General features: G+C 46.8%; 1 protein-coding gene across 6 annotated transcripts in view; it reads left to right on the top strand.

Annotated features, from left to right (window-relative positions):
- The first annotated feature begins 1462 nt into the window (after window positions 1-1462).
- Sfxn1 (sideroflexin 1) overlaps window positions 1463-19424 on the top strand; it is a 36479-nt gene continuing 18517 nt past the window's right edge. Inside the window, exons 1-3 of one of the 6 annotated variants that reach the window (XM_008771502.4) lie at window positions 1463-1578; window positions 15411-15585; window positions 18520-18690. In XM_008771502.4, the coding sequence (XP_008769724.1) occupies window positions 15422-15585; window positions 18520-18690 (335 nt within the window). In that variant the 5' untranslated portion in view covers window positions 1463-1578; window positions 15411-15421. The other 5 variants (XM_039095969.2, NM_001012213.1, XM_063276665.1 and 2 more) reach the window with 5 other exon arrangements.

The following is a 19424-nucleotide window of genomic DNA, read 5'->3' as shown; positions in this document are numbered from 1 at the left end:
AATCTTATAGAGGCATTTTCTCAATTAAGGCTCCTCCTCTCTGATAACTCTCATGTGTATCAAGTTGACAGAAAACTAGCCAGGATGTTGGGTCTTTGTTTTCCTTCTCAGTCCTTTTTCAGTCTGTTTTTGAATCAGATTAGGGACACATGGAAGTTCTGCGTATAATGAATACCACTCAAAATGTCTGGGAAATATTGCTCAAAGTTTTGTTCTCCGAGTTTGTTTTATGAATTCACTTGCAATTGAGTTAGTTTTATGCTGTCTGAGGTAGTATGTTGAGTGCATACCTAGCTGTATCCCAGTGCCTTGTGATACAGTATATTCAGGAGCTACATATATGGTGGGGGATTGGTGGTCAGTAAAAGAATTCATGAAAGCCAGTTCTAAGTAGAAGGGACACATTTAATGAGCATAGTACAATGGGACAAAACAGTAACAGGCAATCTTTTTGGCTTAGTTTTGGACAGCCTTGGTTTCTTTTTCTGTTGCTGTGATAAAACATTCCGGGAGAGGTTTGTTTTAGGTCACGGTTCAAAAGCACAGTCCATCATCCAGGGGAAGTCAAGGCGGCTGGAGCCCGAAGCAGTGGGTCACATGGCATTCAGTAGGCTTCAAAGCAGCATCTCTTTTCTACCTATTAGTAGCTAATTGATCAGTGTGGGCTTGGGCACATTTTCCCCTCCACACTGAGAAGGAACACCACTTTTCTTTACAATGTTATTTGGGCCGCCTTGGACTGGCCTCCCACAGTAGAAGCCCCTAACAAGAGGTGACCTTTTTCAGCCTGGTCTGGCATTTCTGGCTGGCTGAATGGAGCTCCTCATCGATCCTAGTACAGACACATCCTTTCTCCATTACCATTGCTCTGTGCCACCTTTTGTAACTGTAGGACGAGCTACTCCTTCAAAGGGTTTTCACTGTTTCACTCTTTATTTTCTAAAATACATTTTACAGTCATCTTGTTGGGTTACAGACAGACAGAAACACACACACACACACACACACACACACACACACACACACACACACGCACACGCCACACATCACAAGCCATACACGCACACAGTCCAAATTCACTTCGGAAATTCATTGCTGGTAGAGGTTATTTGGGGGAGAATTTGTGTCTTTAAAAAGTGGAATTTTTCTACCTATGCCCAGAATGTAATTGGTTATTTGTTGTTTTGTGCTGGCCTTCAAAATTCAAGATTCTATGCATCTCTCCACATAGTCCAACCTGGTCTAACCAGGTCCAACCTGGCTAAGCTCACGATCCTCCAGAAAAGACCTCTAATCTGCACCTCCCCTGTGGTCCGTCTCTGTCCTGTTACTCTTTCGGAGGTGGCACTGGTCTAGTTTTTCTTATAGCTCTGGCTGTGCCAAGCGCCACATTAAGAAGCATTAGCCCAAATGAATGGAGAGCAGTGATGACGGGTGGTCTAAGGGAAACCAAATTGGAAAACAGTGGCATTGACCTGGGCCGCCGCTAGGATGAACTTAGGCGTTCTCGGTGGGGTCAGAAGCAGAGACGCAGGCACAAGGGGCGTGCGCAGACTGCGGAGTTCAGCAGCCAAAGCCGTGAGTGACACCGAGGCAGAGGCAGGAACCTCTGGGCGGGGCCGCGCGTCGTGAGCGCGCGTCGGGGCCGCGCTCCTGGGGGCGGCGCGCGGGACCGTGGCGCTTCCGGCAGCGGGAGGCGGCACGGAGCGGGACCGAGAGGCGCGGGTGGCGGCCGGGGAGGCGGTGAGTGGCGGGGGGCTGCGGAGCGCGCGCGGGGAGCCGGGGACGCGCGGGCTGGCGCGGTCTCGGGAACTGCAGGGGACACAGCAGGGTCTGCTGTGCGCCCTGGAGTGTGCCTGGGGCGGGTACCTAAGCCCGGGGACCTCGTGGGTCCGCAGTTCTCGCCTGGGGCTAGGGAGGCCCCAGTTTGGAACTGATCCTGTGGAACAGATGTGAAGGGGCGCGTCACGCACCGTGCCACGCGTCCCTGGCCACCGCATGACGAAACTTGCTGGGTGCAAGCGGCCAAGATGGCTGCCAGGGGACTGTCTCCACGAGGATGGGCGCGCGCAATTGCCAGGTGACCAGGTGGCTCTTGGTAGCTGGGACTCGGAGGTCGGCGAGGAGACCACCTGGTGGCTGACCTCCAACTCTTAATCTCTTTTAGGGACCGAAGTGTCCCAGGTAGGGCCATGGGACCCGCACCCTCAGCTCCTACATCCCGTTACCTCTGATCATCTCAGGTCCAACCGCCCCAGAATGACAATGACCACTCTAAGGTCTGTGTCTCCGGGGTTAGATCTCTGACTTTTGTGTTCACCAATGCCGCCAAATCCTTAGTACTGTCTCCATAATCCAGATTTGGAGTTGAGTCACTTGCCTGAAGTGTCACAGTTGATTGTTTCCATCTGTGTGCCCTTACTGAAGATTTATTGAGAGACCTCATGGAAAAGCGTAGTTCTGCTGGACTTCAGAGTTTGAGCACTTACCCAGAACTCTTTATAGTTTTCTCATACTCCTGATTTCCTCCTCTGATACCACTTTGGGCGCCTCTAGACAGCAGCTCTCAACTGTGGTCACATATCATATTTATATTGCGATTCATAACAATAGCAAAATTATGGTTGTGCAATGGCAACGAAATAATTTTATAGTTGGGGGAGTCACTAAAACCACGAGATGCTGTATTACACACAGGTTGCAGCATTAGGGAGGTTGAAACCCACTGCCTAGATTTTTTTTCTTTCAGTCTGTGCTCCAGCCAGAGGCCGGAGTTAGGGAGGCAAGCACTCAGGTAAACAAGGTGATTTTTGTGGCTCTTAGAATGTTGGACTCAGGCTTACTGTGTGAAGGAGAGCTGTTTGGAGGACAAATGGAAGCTCGGCAGGAAGTCCCAGTGCCCCTTCCTCCCTTTTGGACTGAGGCTGTCACGTTCACAGGGATGACAGTGTTTGGGAAGAGTTTGTCAGTTCCCACCCAGCTCTGATAAGGAATTGCTCCATATGTGTACTCAAGGGTTACCTGAAGGGTGCAGCCAGAGGTCTGCAAAATGGAGAGTGCACTTAGTTTTTTAGTTTTCTGTGAAAGTTTGGTGAAACACCTCCCACCCCCACCCCAGGTCTGCAGCAAAAGTTGGCTAAGAGGAAACATCCCCTTTCCCCTCCTAACTTCCTGCCAAGAAGGCTGTAAAGCCAGGCCAAAAGGACTCTAAAAGCAAGCAGTGGGGCCACTCTCTTTTATCTAAAGTGTGTGTGTGTGTGTGTGTGTGTGTGTGTGTGTGTGTGTGTGTGTGTGTGTGTAGTATATGTCTGGGTATGGCCTATGTGCAAGTGCCCTTAGAGGCCAGAAGAGGGCATCAGCTCCCTCTGAAATTGGAGTTGCCCATGGTGGCAAACTGCCAGATGAGGACTGAGGAACCAAATTCAGGTCCTCTGAAAGAGTGCCCAGCCTGTTGACCACTTGGCGGCCTCCCAGACCCTCACCTTGTTAATATTGAGGTCTGAAAATGAAACAAAGTGTCACTGCAGAAATGAGACACAAAGTGTCACTGCAGAAATGGCCACTTCAGCTGTGTAAACAAGTTGCCTTTAGCTTTGTGAAGTTGTGGAAAAGTCCAATTTACAGTTTAGAGCCCAAGGTAAGACATCTAGAGTAGTCTGTAACAGTATATTTCGGGGTTTTTTTTCCTAGCTATTCATTTGAAAGTAAAAACTAATTGATAGGACTCCATCATTGTGCAAACTTCATATATCACTTAATGAGGGAGAGGAAAAACACCCAGGTCCTTTCATCTGTACAAAGTTCAAATTTATTGTTTAGTTGATACTATTAATTGGTAACATAATTTTATAGACTTTGTTATATACAATCTATGAGTTGATTTGTTTTTCCCGGAGCTAAGGACTAAATTCAGGGCCTTGAACTTGCTAACCAAGCATTCTACCACTGAGCCAAACTCCCAATGCCAAGTTGTTGCTTTTGAATGGCAAACATTGGACTGAATATGTCCATAATATTCTGTTCATGGTTGAGTAGTGTGTTACCATTTTTGCAGGCTAATGCCACCATCTCAAAGGCAAATCAATACAATTTTCATATGGTTTCACCCTATTCTGGTTGATATATATATATATATATATATATATATATATATATATATATAATTTTAAAGAATATTATTTTAAATTTAATTTATATATAGGTGTGTGTGTGTTTTAAAATATATATTATAAAAGCATGTCCAGTTACAATGGGTTTGTTCTACAAACTCCTTGCTTTCAAGACACAAACTATAATTTTCATATCTATGGTTGAATCTCCTGAATGACTGTGACCATAAGGAGGGACCACTGTGGGGCAGGTGACTAGCTAAAAAAAGCCAAACAGAAATTAGTAACTAATTGGCATTGATTTCATGTGATCATCCATTGCAGACACTTCACCTCTTACATCCAAAACTGTGGTAAGTACAGAACGTGGGGAGATACCTTAGAAAGCCATGAGGACTCAGCAGTCTGATGCTGCGTGGAAACCCCAGTGTCTGAACCTGAGGAGCCCCAAACAGTGGACCACAGTGGTTCTATTGGGCTACTTCACACCTGCTCAGCCCCAACAGAGCCAAACTGGATAATAAGCCCCACCTCCCTTTCAGTACAGGGACTAGAGCCAAGGCAAGTCTCAGCCAGGGAGCTATGTCCCTGCCCCAGACCTTTGCTTAGCTTCTCCAAAGTACAGTTGTTTTAACCAACAACCTGCCTTCTGGTTTAATAATATAATTACCATTGTTAATCGTTAGCCAGGGTTAAAGGTTTGTCACAAATCACTGAGGAAGCTCATTCCGTGTTCATTTTCTATGAAATTTCTAAGAATTCCTTTTCTAAGCCAGTAATTGGACATATTCTGGCATGTAACTAAAGGTTTGGAATTTGGTTTATTTTGAAGAAGCTTCTTTTGCTTAGGAACGTGTGAGGATCTCTGGAAAGCGAGTGCAGCTCCCCCTTCATTCTCTGCCAGCCACTGCCAGTGAGGACAGCATCTTCCGCTCTCCATCATGGCTTGTTCAGTGACCCTACCTTTGCCACTTTCCGTTTATGGTCAATACCGCCTTCCATGGGACGCTCTTACAGGCTCTGCGAAATAGCTCCGGTGTCCGGTTTCTTCATCAGAAAAATGAGATTCAGGATGAAAAGTAACTCCTTTTTGGTGGGGTCGTAAAGTCCACACTTTGATCCAAGTCATGTTCGTTTGGCTCACTTCCCATTCTGTTAGTTATCAGAGTTCATCCGGCTCCCAGGGTAGGTCACAAACTTGGGGTCCTCTCTAGATGGTAGCTAGCCTAGAAAAAACAGGCCAGTAACAGCAGGTACAAAGAGCAGGGCATCATTGGAATATTTAGACTGCTCTAGCTCAGGCCTTGAAGGTCTTCCCTAAGTCTGGGTCACTTGGTTGTTGTTTTAATTTTTCTCCAGCCGTGTTTGCCAGCTTGCTGGTCTTAGGAATATTCCCAGTGTACCTCTGACAAACTAGTTTTCCCTCAGCTGTTCTGTCAGACTCTCTACATCGATGCTGTCCCGCAGTCACAGGCATTTCTCAAGGGGACAGAGATTTTTGGCAGCAAGTGACAGGGGCTCACATCTGGGTGCTGGCTGAGTTAAGGAACTACCTTCCTGTGCCGCATGAGGCTGGTGACAGGGATAGTTTAGATGGGGATGCTGTGAGGGCAGCTTTTAGAGTGATTAGCAAATATTAGTACTTAATGGTAGCTGGAAATCCATGTTTATAAATGTTTCTAAGACGTTGAGTAGCACAGTTCTCCAAGTAGTTAGCAGAGCTGAGGTTTGAGCTCGGGCTGGCTCTGCCCACAAGCATAAGTTTCTGCCTTTAGCTTTGCAGCAGCTCTCACGCATATGCCACGCCCCTCCATCGCAAGCTACAGAACATCTGGCCGAGGTGGGTATGGCATCTCAGGTCAATGCAGGTGACTAGCCCACTGGTTAACAGTGCCCAATCATAACAAACGTAACCTGGAGTCACAGAGGAGTTGCTGAGAAGGAAGAACCCCAGGGCCTAAGTGTCAAGGGCTGGACCTTTCCCTTACCCAGCTGTATGGTGCAGGGAGGATTCTCCCTGCCAGAGGAAGGGCTATGGTATTCTCACCGAATTGCTCATGAGGATTAGGACATGTTGTGTTGTAAGCATGAGCAATCTGGTTCCCCTGTTACCTAGTGAGGCTAAGACCAGGAGACAGCATGACCTCACTAGCAGCAGCAGTAAGTTTCCACACACAGGCCTTCCTGCCAGGGGCTTCACGTACAAGACTTACTTGGCATTTCTAAGGGGTCTAGTTTTTCAGCCAGGCGAGTGCCCAAGTGGTCGCTAAATCTTCCACTAGCCAGTTTTCTCGATGTGGATTCTGAATTGTCAATTAGTCCTCGGGGATCCTTGATGCTTGGTGTGGGGGTGGGAGTAGGGGTTCCCCAACACCTAAAGAAACATGGTCAGGTGGGATGAGGAGTGTTGTTCTTTGATATTTTCTTGTTTTCATGTAAGAATGGTTTTCTTGGTTAATTATAATTTCTTTGGAGAGAATAGTCTTGACAGAAATGTGAGACTAAAGCTTCTAAGTTCCAGGAGCAAGTTAATTCAGTCATCACTTCAGTTACCGTATGTGGTGCTGGGAGGGAGCCGACCCAGCCATTGGCCTTACGGTATAATGTTCTGAGGAGATACCGTCTTCCTGTTTTGCTTTGCATGTGACTTAGCTGTTGTGAAGTTTAAAGCAGTTTGAGCCCATTGAAATAAAGACTATTCTGACCAATGTGCGGATTCAAACACCAGTCAGTGCCATCCCAATCCCAGACAGGGTTTGCTGGGTTAGCGGTCTGACAATGCCCCTCCAGCAAGCTTGGATGAGGCCTGTGCATAAACAACTTGTTGTGTGAAGGGTCTTTGTATGCGCACTAGAAGAGACTAATGCAGGATATGTTCCGCAATACTCTGTTTGCTTTTCAACCTGATGTTTTGCATGTTGAGAATGTTGGAAACAAGCCTAAGCCAGTGAAACCGCCTTAGTGTGCACTGGCCATGTTTGTTAATGAATGTCTACAGAGACTAGAGAAATGTGTTTGGATGAGGCTCCCTGAGACTTGGCCAAGAGATCAAATGTTAGCACTAACAGAGTGTCCCTGTCCTCTTTGAAAGCTGTTTCGAGGTCTGACGCAATGATTCATCAGGTACCTGGTGCTGGGCCTGAGGTAGATCTCCAAGATCTCCACCTTCGGGAGAACCAACTATTGCAAGTTTTCCTCTGACTTGTATGTCATGGCACACATGCACATCTGTACACATGCACATTTACACACGCATGCACACGCACACATACACACATGCAAAATGGATAAATTTTTTTAAATGGGTGCCTCTATGGATAAGAGTGCTTGTTATGGGGGTCTCTGCTAACACCAGGGACAGCAGGGTAATGGTCAGTGAGAGCCTAGAAGGAAATTGGTTCAACACAGCTCAGTACCCAGGGTTGGTTCAAAATTCGAAAGTCTGGGGCTGGAGAGATGGCTCAGCGGTTAAGAGCCCCGACTGCTCTTCCAGAGGTCCTGAGTTCAATTCCCAGCAACCACATGGTGGCTCACAACCATCTGAAATGGGATCTGGCGCCCTCTTCTGGTGGGTCTGAAGACAGCTACAATGTACTTATATATAATAAATGAATTTTTAAAAAAAAGGAAAAAAATTCGCAAGTCTGATACCAGGCAGTTTTTTTTTCAGGCATATTTAAGGACAGCACAATTTGGGGAAAAGTTTCCTGGTGACAATGACCTCAATCCTATATGCACAGAAAAGCTTAAGGCGCGGAATGACTACATCAAGATTCTTTGTAACGCACATATGACATCTTCCGTAAAGATGAGTTCTATAGCCTGACTATATGTGCCACCCTAAAGGTCGGGGGTTGGGGGGGATGGGGGGAGGATCTGGTGTGGTCTCAGTCATTCAGAGAGAGCAAAGTCTCCAGGTCGTAAACCACTCCCACTATCTGCCTTCTGGACAGAAAACAGGATCTCCAGTCTCTTCTTTTGAAGAGACCAACCGGTGTTTCACATTCCTGGCTTTCCCTGGTGCTTCCCTCTGGACCTTCTCTCTCAAGGACCTCCGTGCCTCCTGCAATTCATTGCTCATGCAGAGCTCCTGGGTTCGAGTCCCAGCACCCACAACGGCAGCTCACCACCATCCGTAATTCCAGTTCTCAAGGCAGCGTAGGGCTATAATTATTAATGACCCTAGTGGCCGACATCCTAAATTGTTTATGAGACCGAGAGTGGATGACTGGGAAAAGCTCATGAGTACTTGCAGACAAATGGCTCTAAATCACTTTGCTTCTTAGTAAGCTGTAGAAAATGCGTACGTCTTACCTCCTCTTCTTGTTGGTTGGACTCTTACAAAAGCAGGTGTTTTTAAAAAATCACGGTGCTAACTCTAAGGATTAAAATCGCTCAGAAAAAAAAAAAAAAGATCCTTTAATAGGAATCCATATCCCAACTGACCTGTGGAATGAGGCAGCAGCGGGACAGACTCGGTTCAGAACTAACCCCCAGCTGGCCCAAACTCCAGGAGTTACAGTTCAGTGTTTGAAATGTACAGGGAGACCTCTTGCCCCAGGTCTGGTTTCTGGTGTGTCAGCTGTGGGCAAGCTCGTGTGGTTGTGGCACTCGTCCCCTTTCGTCTGTGAAACGGGAGAAATCTGCCCATGTGCTATGTGAACCCCAGCACCGCTCCCCTGCAGCTGGTGATGCTGTGGATGCCTCCTCTGGCTGCTGTATCGAGTAGACCGACATGGGGTGTGACCCTGACGAGCTAGCACCTTTGCTGGTTGTCTGGAGAACGGACGTGACGAGAAGGTTCTCCCAACCCATTGTCTCCTGTCTCTCTCTGGTGTTTCATTTGCCTCTGGTGTACCCAAGCCGAGATGTTCTTGAACATTCTTGGCTATTGTGTGCCACTAACGTATGGCATTTTTCACTATCCGTGCCTCCATCTGCAGTTTGGAAGGTGTGGGTCTCCTCCGACATCTTGAACTATCTGTGGCTGTGTGAGCATCAATGCCTTCCCCAGTATCAGTGTGAGGCAGAGCACCGGAAGGCCTTTCTGCTGGCAGGCAGCAGCCTCTCCCAGCTGACTCATCGGATGGGGGACCCACACCAATGATTATCACGAATCTCTTCTTTTCTTTCCTGCCTCAAGAAAATCTCTAAAAAACGTCAGTTTGAACTCTGCCCACTCTCAACCTTCAGGACGAGTCTGTCACTAAAGCCATTGGACGCCTGCTTGCTTTCTGCATGTTAACCAGACATTCATGAACCCGAATCCATCCTTGTTACTTCACCCATCCCCCCACCACAACCTCACATCTAAGATGTGTGTGTGTGTGTGTGTGTGTGTGTGTGTGTGTGTGTGTGTGTGGCATTCCCAGCAAGCTGACTAGTCTGTGCCAAGCAGGCACCCCATCTCTGTATGTCACTCAGGCCAGTAACCCTGGTAACCAGTGCCACCACCATCCAGCTGCTGCTTTGTTCACGTTGCAGCAGGACCTGAAACAAAATGACCACATGAGTGGGAGGAAGGCGGTTTGCCCAAAGTCCCATACAGCAGCCCCTTCCTTGGCCCCATGCTTGACCCAAAGTGAAGCTGGCCAAGCATCCTCTCAGCCTTGCTTCCTCTGTCCTTCCTCCACCTGACACACACATTGCTCCTGAGTACCCAGTACAAGAACAACCCTGTTCCTGCCCATGGCTGACCCAAGTGAACTTGGGAATCAGGGTGGAGGAGGGGCTGGAGGGGAGGTAGGTTTTCCAGTTTTCTTTTTGTTTGTCTGGTTTTTTGTTTTGTTTTGTTTTTTTTTTTTTAAATAGAACCAGTCAGTTCCCGAAGAAATCAAAAGTGGAGAAAGTGAAAGCCTGGCTTGCCGGTGGAGATTCATACTTTAAAAAGGGTCTGGGCAACTGATCGCAGTAAAGAGTTAAATTTTATCTGGCTTGCTATCGGCAGCGTCAGTCAGGGTGCTGATACCCCGTTACTGATGAATCTGGTGGCCTGGGCGTGGGAGGCACAGATTACTGCATCCAGTTTGTGTCAGTAGAGAGCCACTTGAACTCACAGTGAGGGAATGGAGCCCTGTTTGTTCCATTTGCCACACTAACAAACCACACACTTAGTATCTAAGTCAAGTTTATTTATTCTCTTAGTGTGCTGGAAGTCAGACGCCTGACTGGAGGCTCTGGGAAGAGTCCCTTTGCCTTTCCAGTCACTGGAAGCTCCTGAGCTGCTCAGCTGTCCGCCCAGCCTCACTCGGGCTCCAGCTCGGGACTCTGGACCCACTCGGATAATCACATACAGCATTTCCCCAGCTCCTGGGTACATGGTGTGCACATCTTGGGTGGGAGATCATTTTTCCGCCCCCGAGGACAAGGCCTTCCAGTGGGGTTTTGTGGTTTCTGAGGTTTGACAGTTTAGCCTGGGGTATGAAGGTCTCTGTGCAGGCAAAGCTGCCCTGTTTCCTTCCTCTATAGGTTGGGAATGGCCTCTGAAAATCTTTCCTGGGGCTGGAGAGATGGCTCAGCGGTTAAGAGCACCGACTGCTCTTCCAGAGGTCCTGAGTTCAATTCCCAGCAACCACATGGTGGCTCACAACATCTGTAATGGGATCCGATGCCCTCTTCTGGTGTGTCTGAGGAGAGCAACAGTGTACTCACAAACAATAAATAAATAAAATCTTAAAAAAGAAAGAAAGGAAGAAAGAACGAAAATCTTTCCTCATCGGTAAGATGTCTGCTGTGTAGAAAGGACACAGTGGTTGTGGAAAATGGGCTGTCTTACTTCCGCACTGTCCTGAGGGGAGAGCACGTCCTCTCAAGGATCCAAGGTATCCCTGTGTTTAATAGAAAACTGTTCACTTCCTGGCCATCTTTGTCCCTTAGAAGGGATATTTCATAAGGCCTCTGAAGTGTTCCTGTGGCTCTGTTGGTATATGCTCTATGAAGTTTTAATGTCCATTGTACTAGAAGTTTCTTTCTAAGAAGTTTTCTCTTATTTAGAGAAAAAAGGGGACCTCAGAGACTCCATCCAGCTCTCTATAGATAGTAACTGATTTTATCCTTAAGGGAAAAAAAGCTTAAAAAGACCAGAGAGGAAAGGTGATATGCTGGGGTCCCCTCTCAACTTCAGCCATGTCCCCTGACAGTATTTCCTTCCCTTGGGTCTCCGTTTTCCTGTCTGTATGATGACCTTGTTGGATAATGCATTTGTAAGGTTCTGTATGGTTCTTATGTGATACTACCACAAGGTATCCAGTCTGTTATAATGGCATAGTGTTGGTTACAATTTAGCCAAAATGGTGCTTTCGCTTGACTCATTGGACAAAGTGTGTTGTTAACTGGAGTTTTATAAAGGCTACATTTAAAATGTTGCCTGTTATCTGTATTAAGCATAAAGGAGAAAGAATGCTCTAGAGAAAACCTAGGTATCCTGTGGCCCCTGGGGAAGAGTTTACTCTAGCCTGAGGAACATCAGAGGGAGGGCAGGAAGAGGACATCAGCCATATAGCGGAGTGTAGAGCATGGTTCAGAGCCCACCCATCAAGCTGAAGGTTTGTGCCTAGTCACATGTCCTGCCAGCCTCGGGCGGGCCTACTGTGTGAGTATCTCTTGAAGGCACGTGTGTGTTTTTAAAAGCTCACCTCCACCTGATGCATCCTGTGCTTTAGAGCTTTTGTCTTTGACGGGGCCTTTGTAGGAAAAAAACCAAGCCTTTGATGTGATGGCCATCTTTGCTTTTGAGTTTCTCTGGGCTTAGTGAGCCATCCTTCCATCCTTAGCTGTAACTCTGACAGTCGTTATCAACTGCTGCTGCTGCTACTGCTGCTGCTGCTACTACTACTACTACTACTACTAATAATAATAATAATAATAATAATAATAATACTATTTGCCTAAGCAGTAAAAATTCCTTAATAACCGTCATCTGCAAACCGAAGGCAGGTCAGACCAGCTTGAGGTGCAGACAACCTTTGGGTTCAGGACTCACGTTCCTGATTCCCCTTCATTACGGAAGTTGCTGAAATGCCTTGGCTAACTCTATGGACAAATCTGGAAGCTTCCATACATATGAACTGCAGTTTTGATTTTACTGTTTGTAGGTTGCGTAAATAATCCATGTTCCCACACAGTGACCCAGCCTTTAGATGTCCATGAGCCCCATTTACCTGCTAGCAACCAATGATCAACCATGGTCCAAAAGCATTGAATGGAAAATTTCAAAAAAACAGTAAAATATTTTGAGAGGGAACATAGTCACACAGTTTATATTGCATGTGTATTGTAACATTTGTAAGTCGTGCTAACTTCTTGCTGTGCCTAATTTATTGATTAACCTTATTCTGATTATAAATATATAGAAAAATATATAGGGGTCCATACAGTCTCAGATATCCACTGCGGAATCCCTCAGATAAGGGGAATTACTACGTGTCTCTGTCCCTGGATTTAACATGTACAACTGTTTATTCTAATTTATACTTTGGGTCTGTTCTGTATTATAACCTTATCAGGGAACAGTCAGCTGCTGTCCAGTGGAGGTGTACTTCCGGGCTCACCGTGGTAAGGGAGATCACTACCAGGGGAGTTGTGTGGTCTTGAGCCAAGCAGAGAAGGAAGGTCTACCTCAGCACTGTGGAGAACAGTGGAGTTTATTGTGGCAGCATTAGGATGAGCAGAAACCATGACTGGGGAAAGAAGCTTGCACTTGTGAAGTGGACCCATATCCCTGTTTCCTTGGAAACGACAATGTTGAGATGGACTTAGGATCTGAGTCCAGAACGTCCCTAATGTGAAGCCCTGTGCCTGGGCTGGGAACTCAGTGACTCTCGTGCTGGGAGCAAAGGAGGGCGGGGTTGGCTGGTCCTTCTGTTTCCAATCGCAACGTTTGTGAGCATCTATGATGATACAGAGCCAAGTCTGCCCGCTAGGATGGTGTCACTCAGACATGGAGCTGTGGATTCTTCACAGATGGGAGGAAAGTGGTTTTCTATTGGCTCTGCGCCTGCTTTCATCTGGGCCTGCTGTCCCAGCCCGCTTTATCAATAGCGGGATTTTACTCTCTCGCTTCACCGCCGCTCCGCTTCAGGCTTGGGTGCCTGACTGACCTGTTCAATTTTGACCCAGTGGTCAGTGATGCATTATGACGAACAAATGGTAGGGCGACCTGACATTTGCATCTGATGCCTTGGTGCTCCCTAGAATTCATGAAGCATTAAAGAAAGTTGTGGTTAGCACTAAAGTTAGAAACAGAAATTAAAAGGTGTAAGATTATATGAGGCCTCCGTAGTGATTGGATCCTTTGACCCACGGTCACCAGAGAATTCAGCTGAGAAAATCACCAGATAGGACAGAGGAGAGCCCCAGACAAGGCTGTGGTGTTCTGTGTAGAGAACTAGCACAAAGCAGGCCTAAAGGGTTATCGAGGGCCCACAGTGATGAGCTGACACCGCTGGAGGACTTTTATGAAACGACTATTAGTGGACATCCAAGAAAAGGGTGGAAAGGTTGTAAGAGGCAGCGGGGGTGGGCTGATCTGCTAGGAAACAGTGTCCTCCGGGTGGAATGGGCAAACTGCACCCACTTACTCTTAACAATATGGGCTGCCTGAGTGAGACCATGCCAGTCCATATTCTGGATTGAGGGAAGGACTCTGTCAGCTGCTAAGGAAGGAGTTTTCTTCAGGGTGAACCATCTGATAGGCTCCCATGCTGAAGTGGTTAGTATTACACCTATGTACATACCTAGACTTGAGATATGTGTGTGTGTGTGTGTGTGTGTGTGTATGTGTGTGTGTGTATACATATATATGTAATATATACATATATACATATGTAATACATATTTTTAGAACAGGTTATAAATTTGAGAGGGGGATGTAGAGGGGACACAGGACTGTTTGGGGAGGGATAGATACAATGAAAACATATTCATGTATGGAATCCTAAAATAATAAATAAAATTTAAAAGATAGCATATCAAAACTTTATATACTTGTAGAAGTTTTCAGGAAAGGAATGTCTGAAGGCAGCATCAATTATGGCAGAAAGGCTGGATTGTGGGAAATTTTCTTTATTTGCATAGTAAGGTGGTGGTTTTCAGCAAACCAGAAGCGTGTGGTACAACACTACGGTGCAGTTCTGAAGTAAGCAATATTCTTCAGAAGTAAATGAGCAGTCACGGACCAGAGAGCAGGCATGCTGTGAGGGAAAGGGAAGGCGCCATCTTTGGTCTGTGGGGCAGTCAGCTTGTATTGCTAATCTCTGTGTTTCTGGTAAATTAAAGAAGATGATCTTTAATTTTAGACGAGTGGTTCTGTGTTGAACGGGCTGAGAGAACCTGTCTTTTTCAGTTTTATAATCGTCAGCATCCGTTATCGTTATTCGTTATTGATAATCTTACAATCTTGTTGTGTCGTCCGTTACGTCGGGCAGGAATGACATTCGTTAGGCCAGAATGTGGTAACTTCGACATCAGCTGCTTTGCTCCAGGACACATGCCTAGATCATTCTCCATCCTATCTTTTGAGACAGGGTCCCCTGCTGAACCTGGAGCTGGCCGGTTTGGCTCAACTCGCAGGCCAGGGAGCTCCAGGCTTGGTCCACAGTGCCGGGTGGCGGGCAGTTTACTAAGTGCGTCCCCTCCCTGCCCCCAGTTCCCGCTATGTTAAAACTTTGTGTGTTTCTGTCTTATCTACAGTCATTCTGACTTTCCTACAGGAAAACAATGATGAAACACTATGTCCTTTAGAGAGGAGGATGATGTCGTAAATTTCTGACATCTGGCTGAAATACATTGAGGTCTATAAACTGCTTGCTTTGGTTCAGAACAGTTTCCAGCGTGCCGATTATGGGCTGCATGCACCCCATGATAGCTAAGAATGTGACCAAACAAATCAAGACTTAAACGTGAATTTTTTTTTGTGGTTTTTGGGTTTTTTTGATTAACTGCTTATTGGTATATGTGGAAGAGAAAGTGCGTGCTCGGTGTGGGGGAGGGGGTAAGCAATGGAAATCAGGGGACAAATTTGTGGAGTTGATTCTCCTACCTTTGATGTAGGTTCCAGGAGTAGAAAGCAGGTCACCCTGCTAGCATGATAAGCCTTTGCTGGCCGAGTTTATTTACATGCGGGTTAACTGGAAAATGGCTTGTAGTGGGGCTGGGGATTTAGCTCAGTGGTAGAGCGCTTACCTAGGAAGCGCAAGGCCCTGGGTTCGGTCCCCAGCTCCGAAAAAAAGAACCAAAAAAAAAAAAGAAAAGAAAAGAAAATGGCTTGTAGTAACCTCACCTGGCTTGTCTTTCCCTTTTCAGGATCTGGGACAATGTCTGGGGAAGTGCCACCCAACATTAACATCAAGGAGCCTCGATGGGACCAGAGCACGTTCATTGGCCGAGCCAGTCACTTCTTCACGGTTACTGATCCCAGAAACATCCTTTTAACGAACGAACAGCTAGAGAATGCGAGGAAAGTGGTACACGATTACAGGTAACGCCACCCCACCCAGGCTGCGCTTCCCGGCTTACCGTAACACCACCCACTCTTGCGTGGTACGCAATTGCAGGAAACACCCCCGTGCGTTTCTTGGCTTACCATAAGATGACGATTAATCAAGTTAATTGTTCTCAAACTGCTTCATGATTTTGCAGAACATTTTTTCCCAGTAAACGGCTGCTTACTAAAACCAACCAATAAATAGAAAGACTGAGTAGAACCACAAAGAGCCGGTGTTCGCTGTAGCTGTGAGGTCTCTTCCCCCAGAGTCCTGTATCCTTTTCTCTAACACACCTGTGTCAAGCATCCTTCTGTCTTTGCATAGAAACAGCCTCATTCAGGAAACTGGCTCCCGAGACCTGGGTGGGCTAGGGCCACTGCTGCTGACACACAGCTCCAGTGAGAGAGACTTTCTGGGTGTGTGTTCAGATGGGAAGGAATCTGACTGCAGTCCAGGGATGCAGATGTGAGATGCACCCGGTCACTGAGAGAGCCGCACAGGAGTTTAAGAGGACGCCACCCACGCAGGGACCATTTCAGCTACTCAGGAGACTGGGGCAGGAGACTCGTCTAGCCAGTATCCAAGACAAACCTGAGCAACGTTGTAAGACCCCCATCTCAAAAATGAATAAGGAACATATGGAACTAAATGCAAATAAACATCATGCATCCTATAGCAAATACCCTAATCTCAGAGTTTGTATTCTTTGGGACAGCTAATTCAGCAGTAGATGTATTTTTCTATAAGAGACTGGATAAGAAATACTGTAGGGGGCTGGAGGTAGCTTGCATTTAAGAGCGCTCCTGTCCTTGTAGAGAACTTGCGTTCAGCTCCCAGCTCTCACACGGTAGCTTCAATTGCCTGTAAGTCCCCTTCTAGGGGATCTGATGCCTCCTTCTGACTTCCAAAGGCCGACACACATGTGGTGTGCACACATATGCTCTTATAAACACACACACACACACACACACACACACAAAATGTTTTGAAAGAATAAATTCTTCAGGCTTCGTTCACCTCAAGGAGCCTCAGTCACATCACAATTGTGTTAGCTCTTTTTATAATGTAAGAGCCCCGTGATCCAAGGAACACCCAGACCCTGGACAGTCATTGGCTGACTTCTGCTCTAGGGAAAAGCCAATCAGATAGAGGGAATTGGACCATCAGAAGCTTTTCCAGGAATAGCATGCCTCAGGTGTCTGCCTTTGGCGAGGCAGTTAGAAAGGGACCAGCACATAGTAAAGTCTGACTGGATTCTGCAGTATGTCAAGAGAAGGAGGAAGGAAGGTAGGTTGGAAGCTTGGTCATGGATCCTTTTGGAAACATACTCAGAAACAGTGCAGAGGAAGACCTCCCACATAAGCAGGAATTTGAGGAGTTCAGTGTTCTTTGTGAGACCGAAACACGAGACAGAGAGATAGCAGGCTGACCACTTGGACAGAAGATGCCAAGACAAAGAGACCAAAAACTTTAAAATCCCATGGAAAAGTTCAAACCTCCGCTGGAAACAACATTCAGGAACTAACAGCAGAGGAAGTAAGCCCAGCGTGAGAGGTCAGCAAAGCCTAGCGAAAGGGCCAGCAGGCGTTTTTAGGTCTTGAGATAGTCTCTCAGGGCTGTTCTGAAACTGTGACAATTGCTCTGATCACCCGGATCAGGCTCGGGATTGTCCTTGCCCTTCCCTGACACACAAAAATGTAAGGAGTGAAAGGATGTCTTTGTTCCGTTAGTAGTTCCCTTGGTGATTTTTCTGACCAAAATACCTGACAAATAACCCAAAAGAAGGCTCATTCTACTCACGGTTTCCATGGTTACTACAGAGAAAAGGGGAGGTCGACTCTTCCCTCATGTATTCCTGTATCCCATCTGATTTCGGGAGAGCAGATCTTTTCCCCAGGCAGCAGTGTTAGGCTCTTATGGCAGAAGTTCTCAGTGGATGGAGTAGTTCTCGAATACCTTTAATCCTCCTGGATAGGATTCTTATATACAGTTTTGGGCTGGGTCAAGGTCTGACAGCAGGTACTCCCTATTGGCTTGGTCTGAGAGCTTGGGAAGACCTCATCTACATATGGGAGGGCGTGGTCCTGCTCCTACTGTCTGATAGCCATAAGCCTCTCTACAGGGGGGTGGGGTGGGATGCTGTAGCTAGAGGGGTCTGGCCTCCTGGGAGTTTAGGGAACCGCCTACTGTCCCTTAGGGTCACCGGGGTTCTGACCTTATCCCGACGGGGAACCAGGATACCTTTCACAGCTCCCTGCCCCACAGTGGTTAGTGAACATCTGGTTTGTATCATACCTTAAACACCTAGGAAGACTGTATTTGCCCAAACATTGCCAGTAGCAAACAGTAGATACGCTGTGGGCAATTTCAGAGCTCCACTAAATTTGAATATTTTCTAAATTTCTGAGGAGTATTCCATTGATGATAAAATATGACAAAATGTGCACCAAAGGGACCCTGACCTGTTCGCCAACTACAGGCTAAAAGTAGCCTTGAGTGCTGTAGTGTTGGTCTGATTGGCTGAAAGTGGTTCGGAGTTTGCCGAATTCCGATGGCACTTTTGACATGTCATTTAAAACAAAGAATGTCTTCAAGCTGAACACTCCTCGGTAGGCATGTTACTTCCTGTCATTTTCCGAATTACGGATAATTGAGAAGAGTGGGTTTGAGAAGTTCGCCATCACCAGTTTCGTTCCTGTGCTCTAGGCTGCGAGCGTGGGCGGGTCAGAGGCAGGGCGCATGCTCCGCCGGGTTCAATCCTGAGTATCCAAAACATAAATATTTAACAAGACAATGATTACAACCCATGCTCTAATAGGCCTGCCAGGTCCCATAGGCATAGTAAAGTGTCGAAAAACACGTAGCTCATGGTCGGCGACGCCCGAAAGGGGCAGGCAGTTGCTGGACCGACTGTTTTCATCTTCCAGGCAAGGAATCGTTCCTGCTGGCCTCACGGAAAATGAGTTATGGAGAGCGAAGTACGCGTATGACTCGGCCTTCCATCCCGACACGGGTGAAAAGATGACTCTGATAGGAAGAATGTCGGCTCAGGTCCCGATGAACATGACCATCACGGGCTGCATGATGACCTTCTACCGGTACGTTCTTGCAGGATGGTGCTTGTCTCATGTTAGTCGGTGCCCTATTGCAGTCGTCCAAAGAGCATTTTAATATGAGTTCTGCTGAAATGAGTGTCACAGTGACTATGCTGACACGAATGATGAGTTCATCCCTACAGCGTGTCAGAGCATGTTGTACCCCATAAATATAGTCAGTAAAAACATAAAAGAAGGTGTAGGGCGGGTGAGATGGCTCTTTGAGTCAAAGGGCTTGCCACCGAGCCTGAACACGTGGTTTCATTCCTGGGAACCACTTGGAGCGAGCCGGGTTGTTCTAAGTCATCCTCTGACCCCCATGTGCGTGCATGCGCACGTGCATACGAAATAAGTAAAAATTTGAATTAAAAACTTAAAATAAAGTGGAACATATGACAGCCGGAAATAAGATAGAGGTGGATAGAGCGGTTCACCCCTGCAAGCACGGCTCTTGGGAGGCTAAGACTTTGAGTGTGAGGCCAGCCTGGCCATGCAGTTGACACCTGTCTCAGACTAACAAGCACAGCAAACAAAAATGCTGCCGCTCTCTTCAACAGCCTCTAGCATGAAATGTGCAAGTAGACATCCGTTTTATCTGGGCACGGAGGCTCGTACCTGGGATCTTAGCACACAGGACACTAAGGCGCTCAGAGGTCACGAGTTTGACATTCATGCCAAACAAAATAAATTAATTATAATGATGATAAATAACTCAATCATTTTATTTAAATGTGTGT

Source organism: Rattus norvegicus, chromosome 17, assembly GCF_036323735.1.
Source record: "Rattus norvegicus strain BN/NHsdMcwi chromosome 17, GRCr8, whole genome shotgun sequence".
NCBI lineage: Eukaryota > Metazoa > Chordata > Mammalia > Rodentia > Muridae > Rattus > Rattus norvegicus.
Note: the sequence above shows the minus strand (reverse complement) of the source record. Positions and strands in the feature narration are given on the sequence as shown.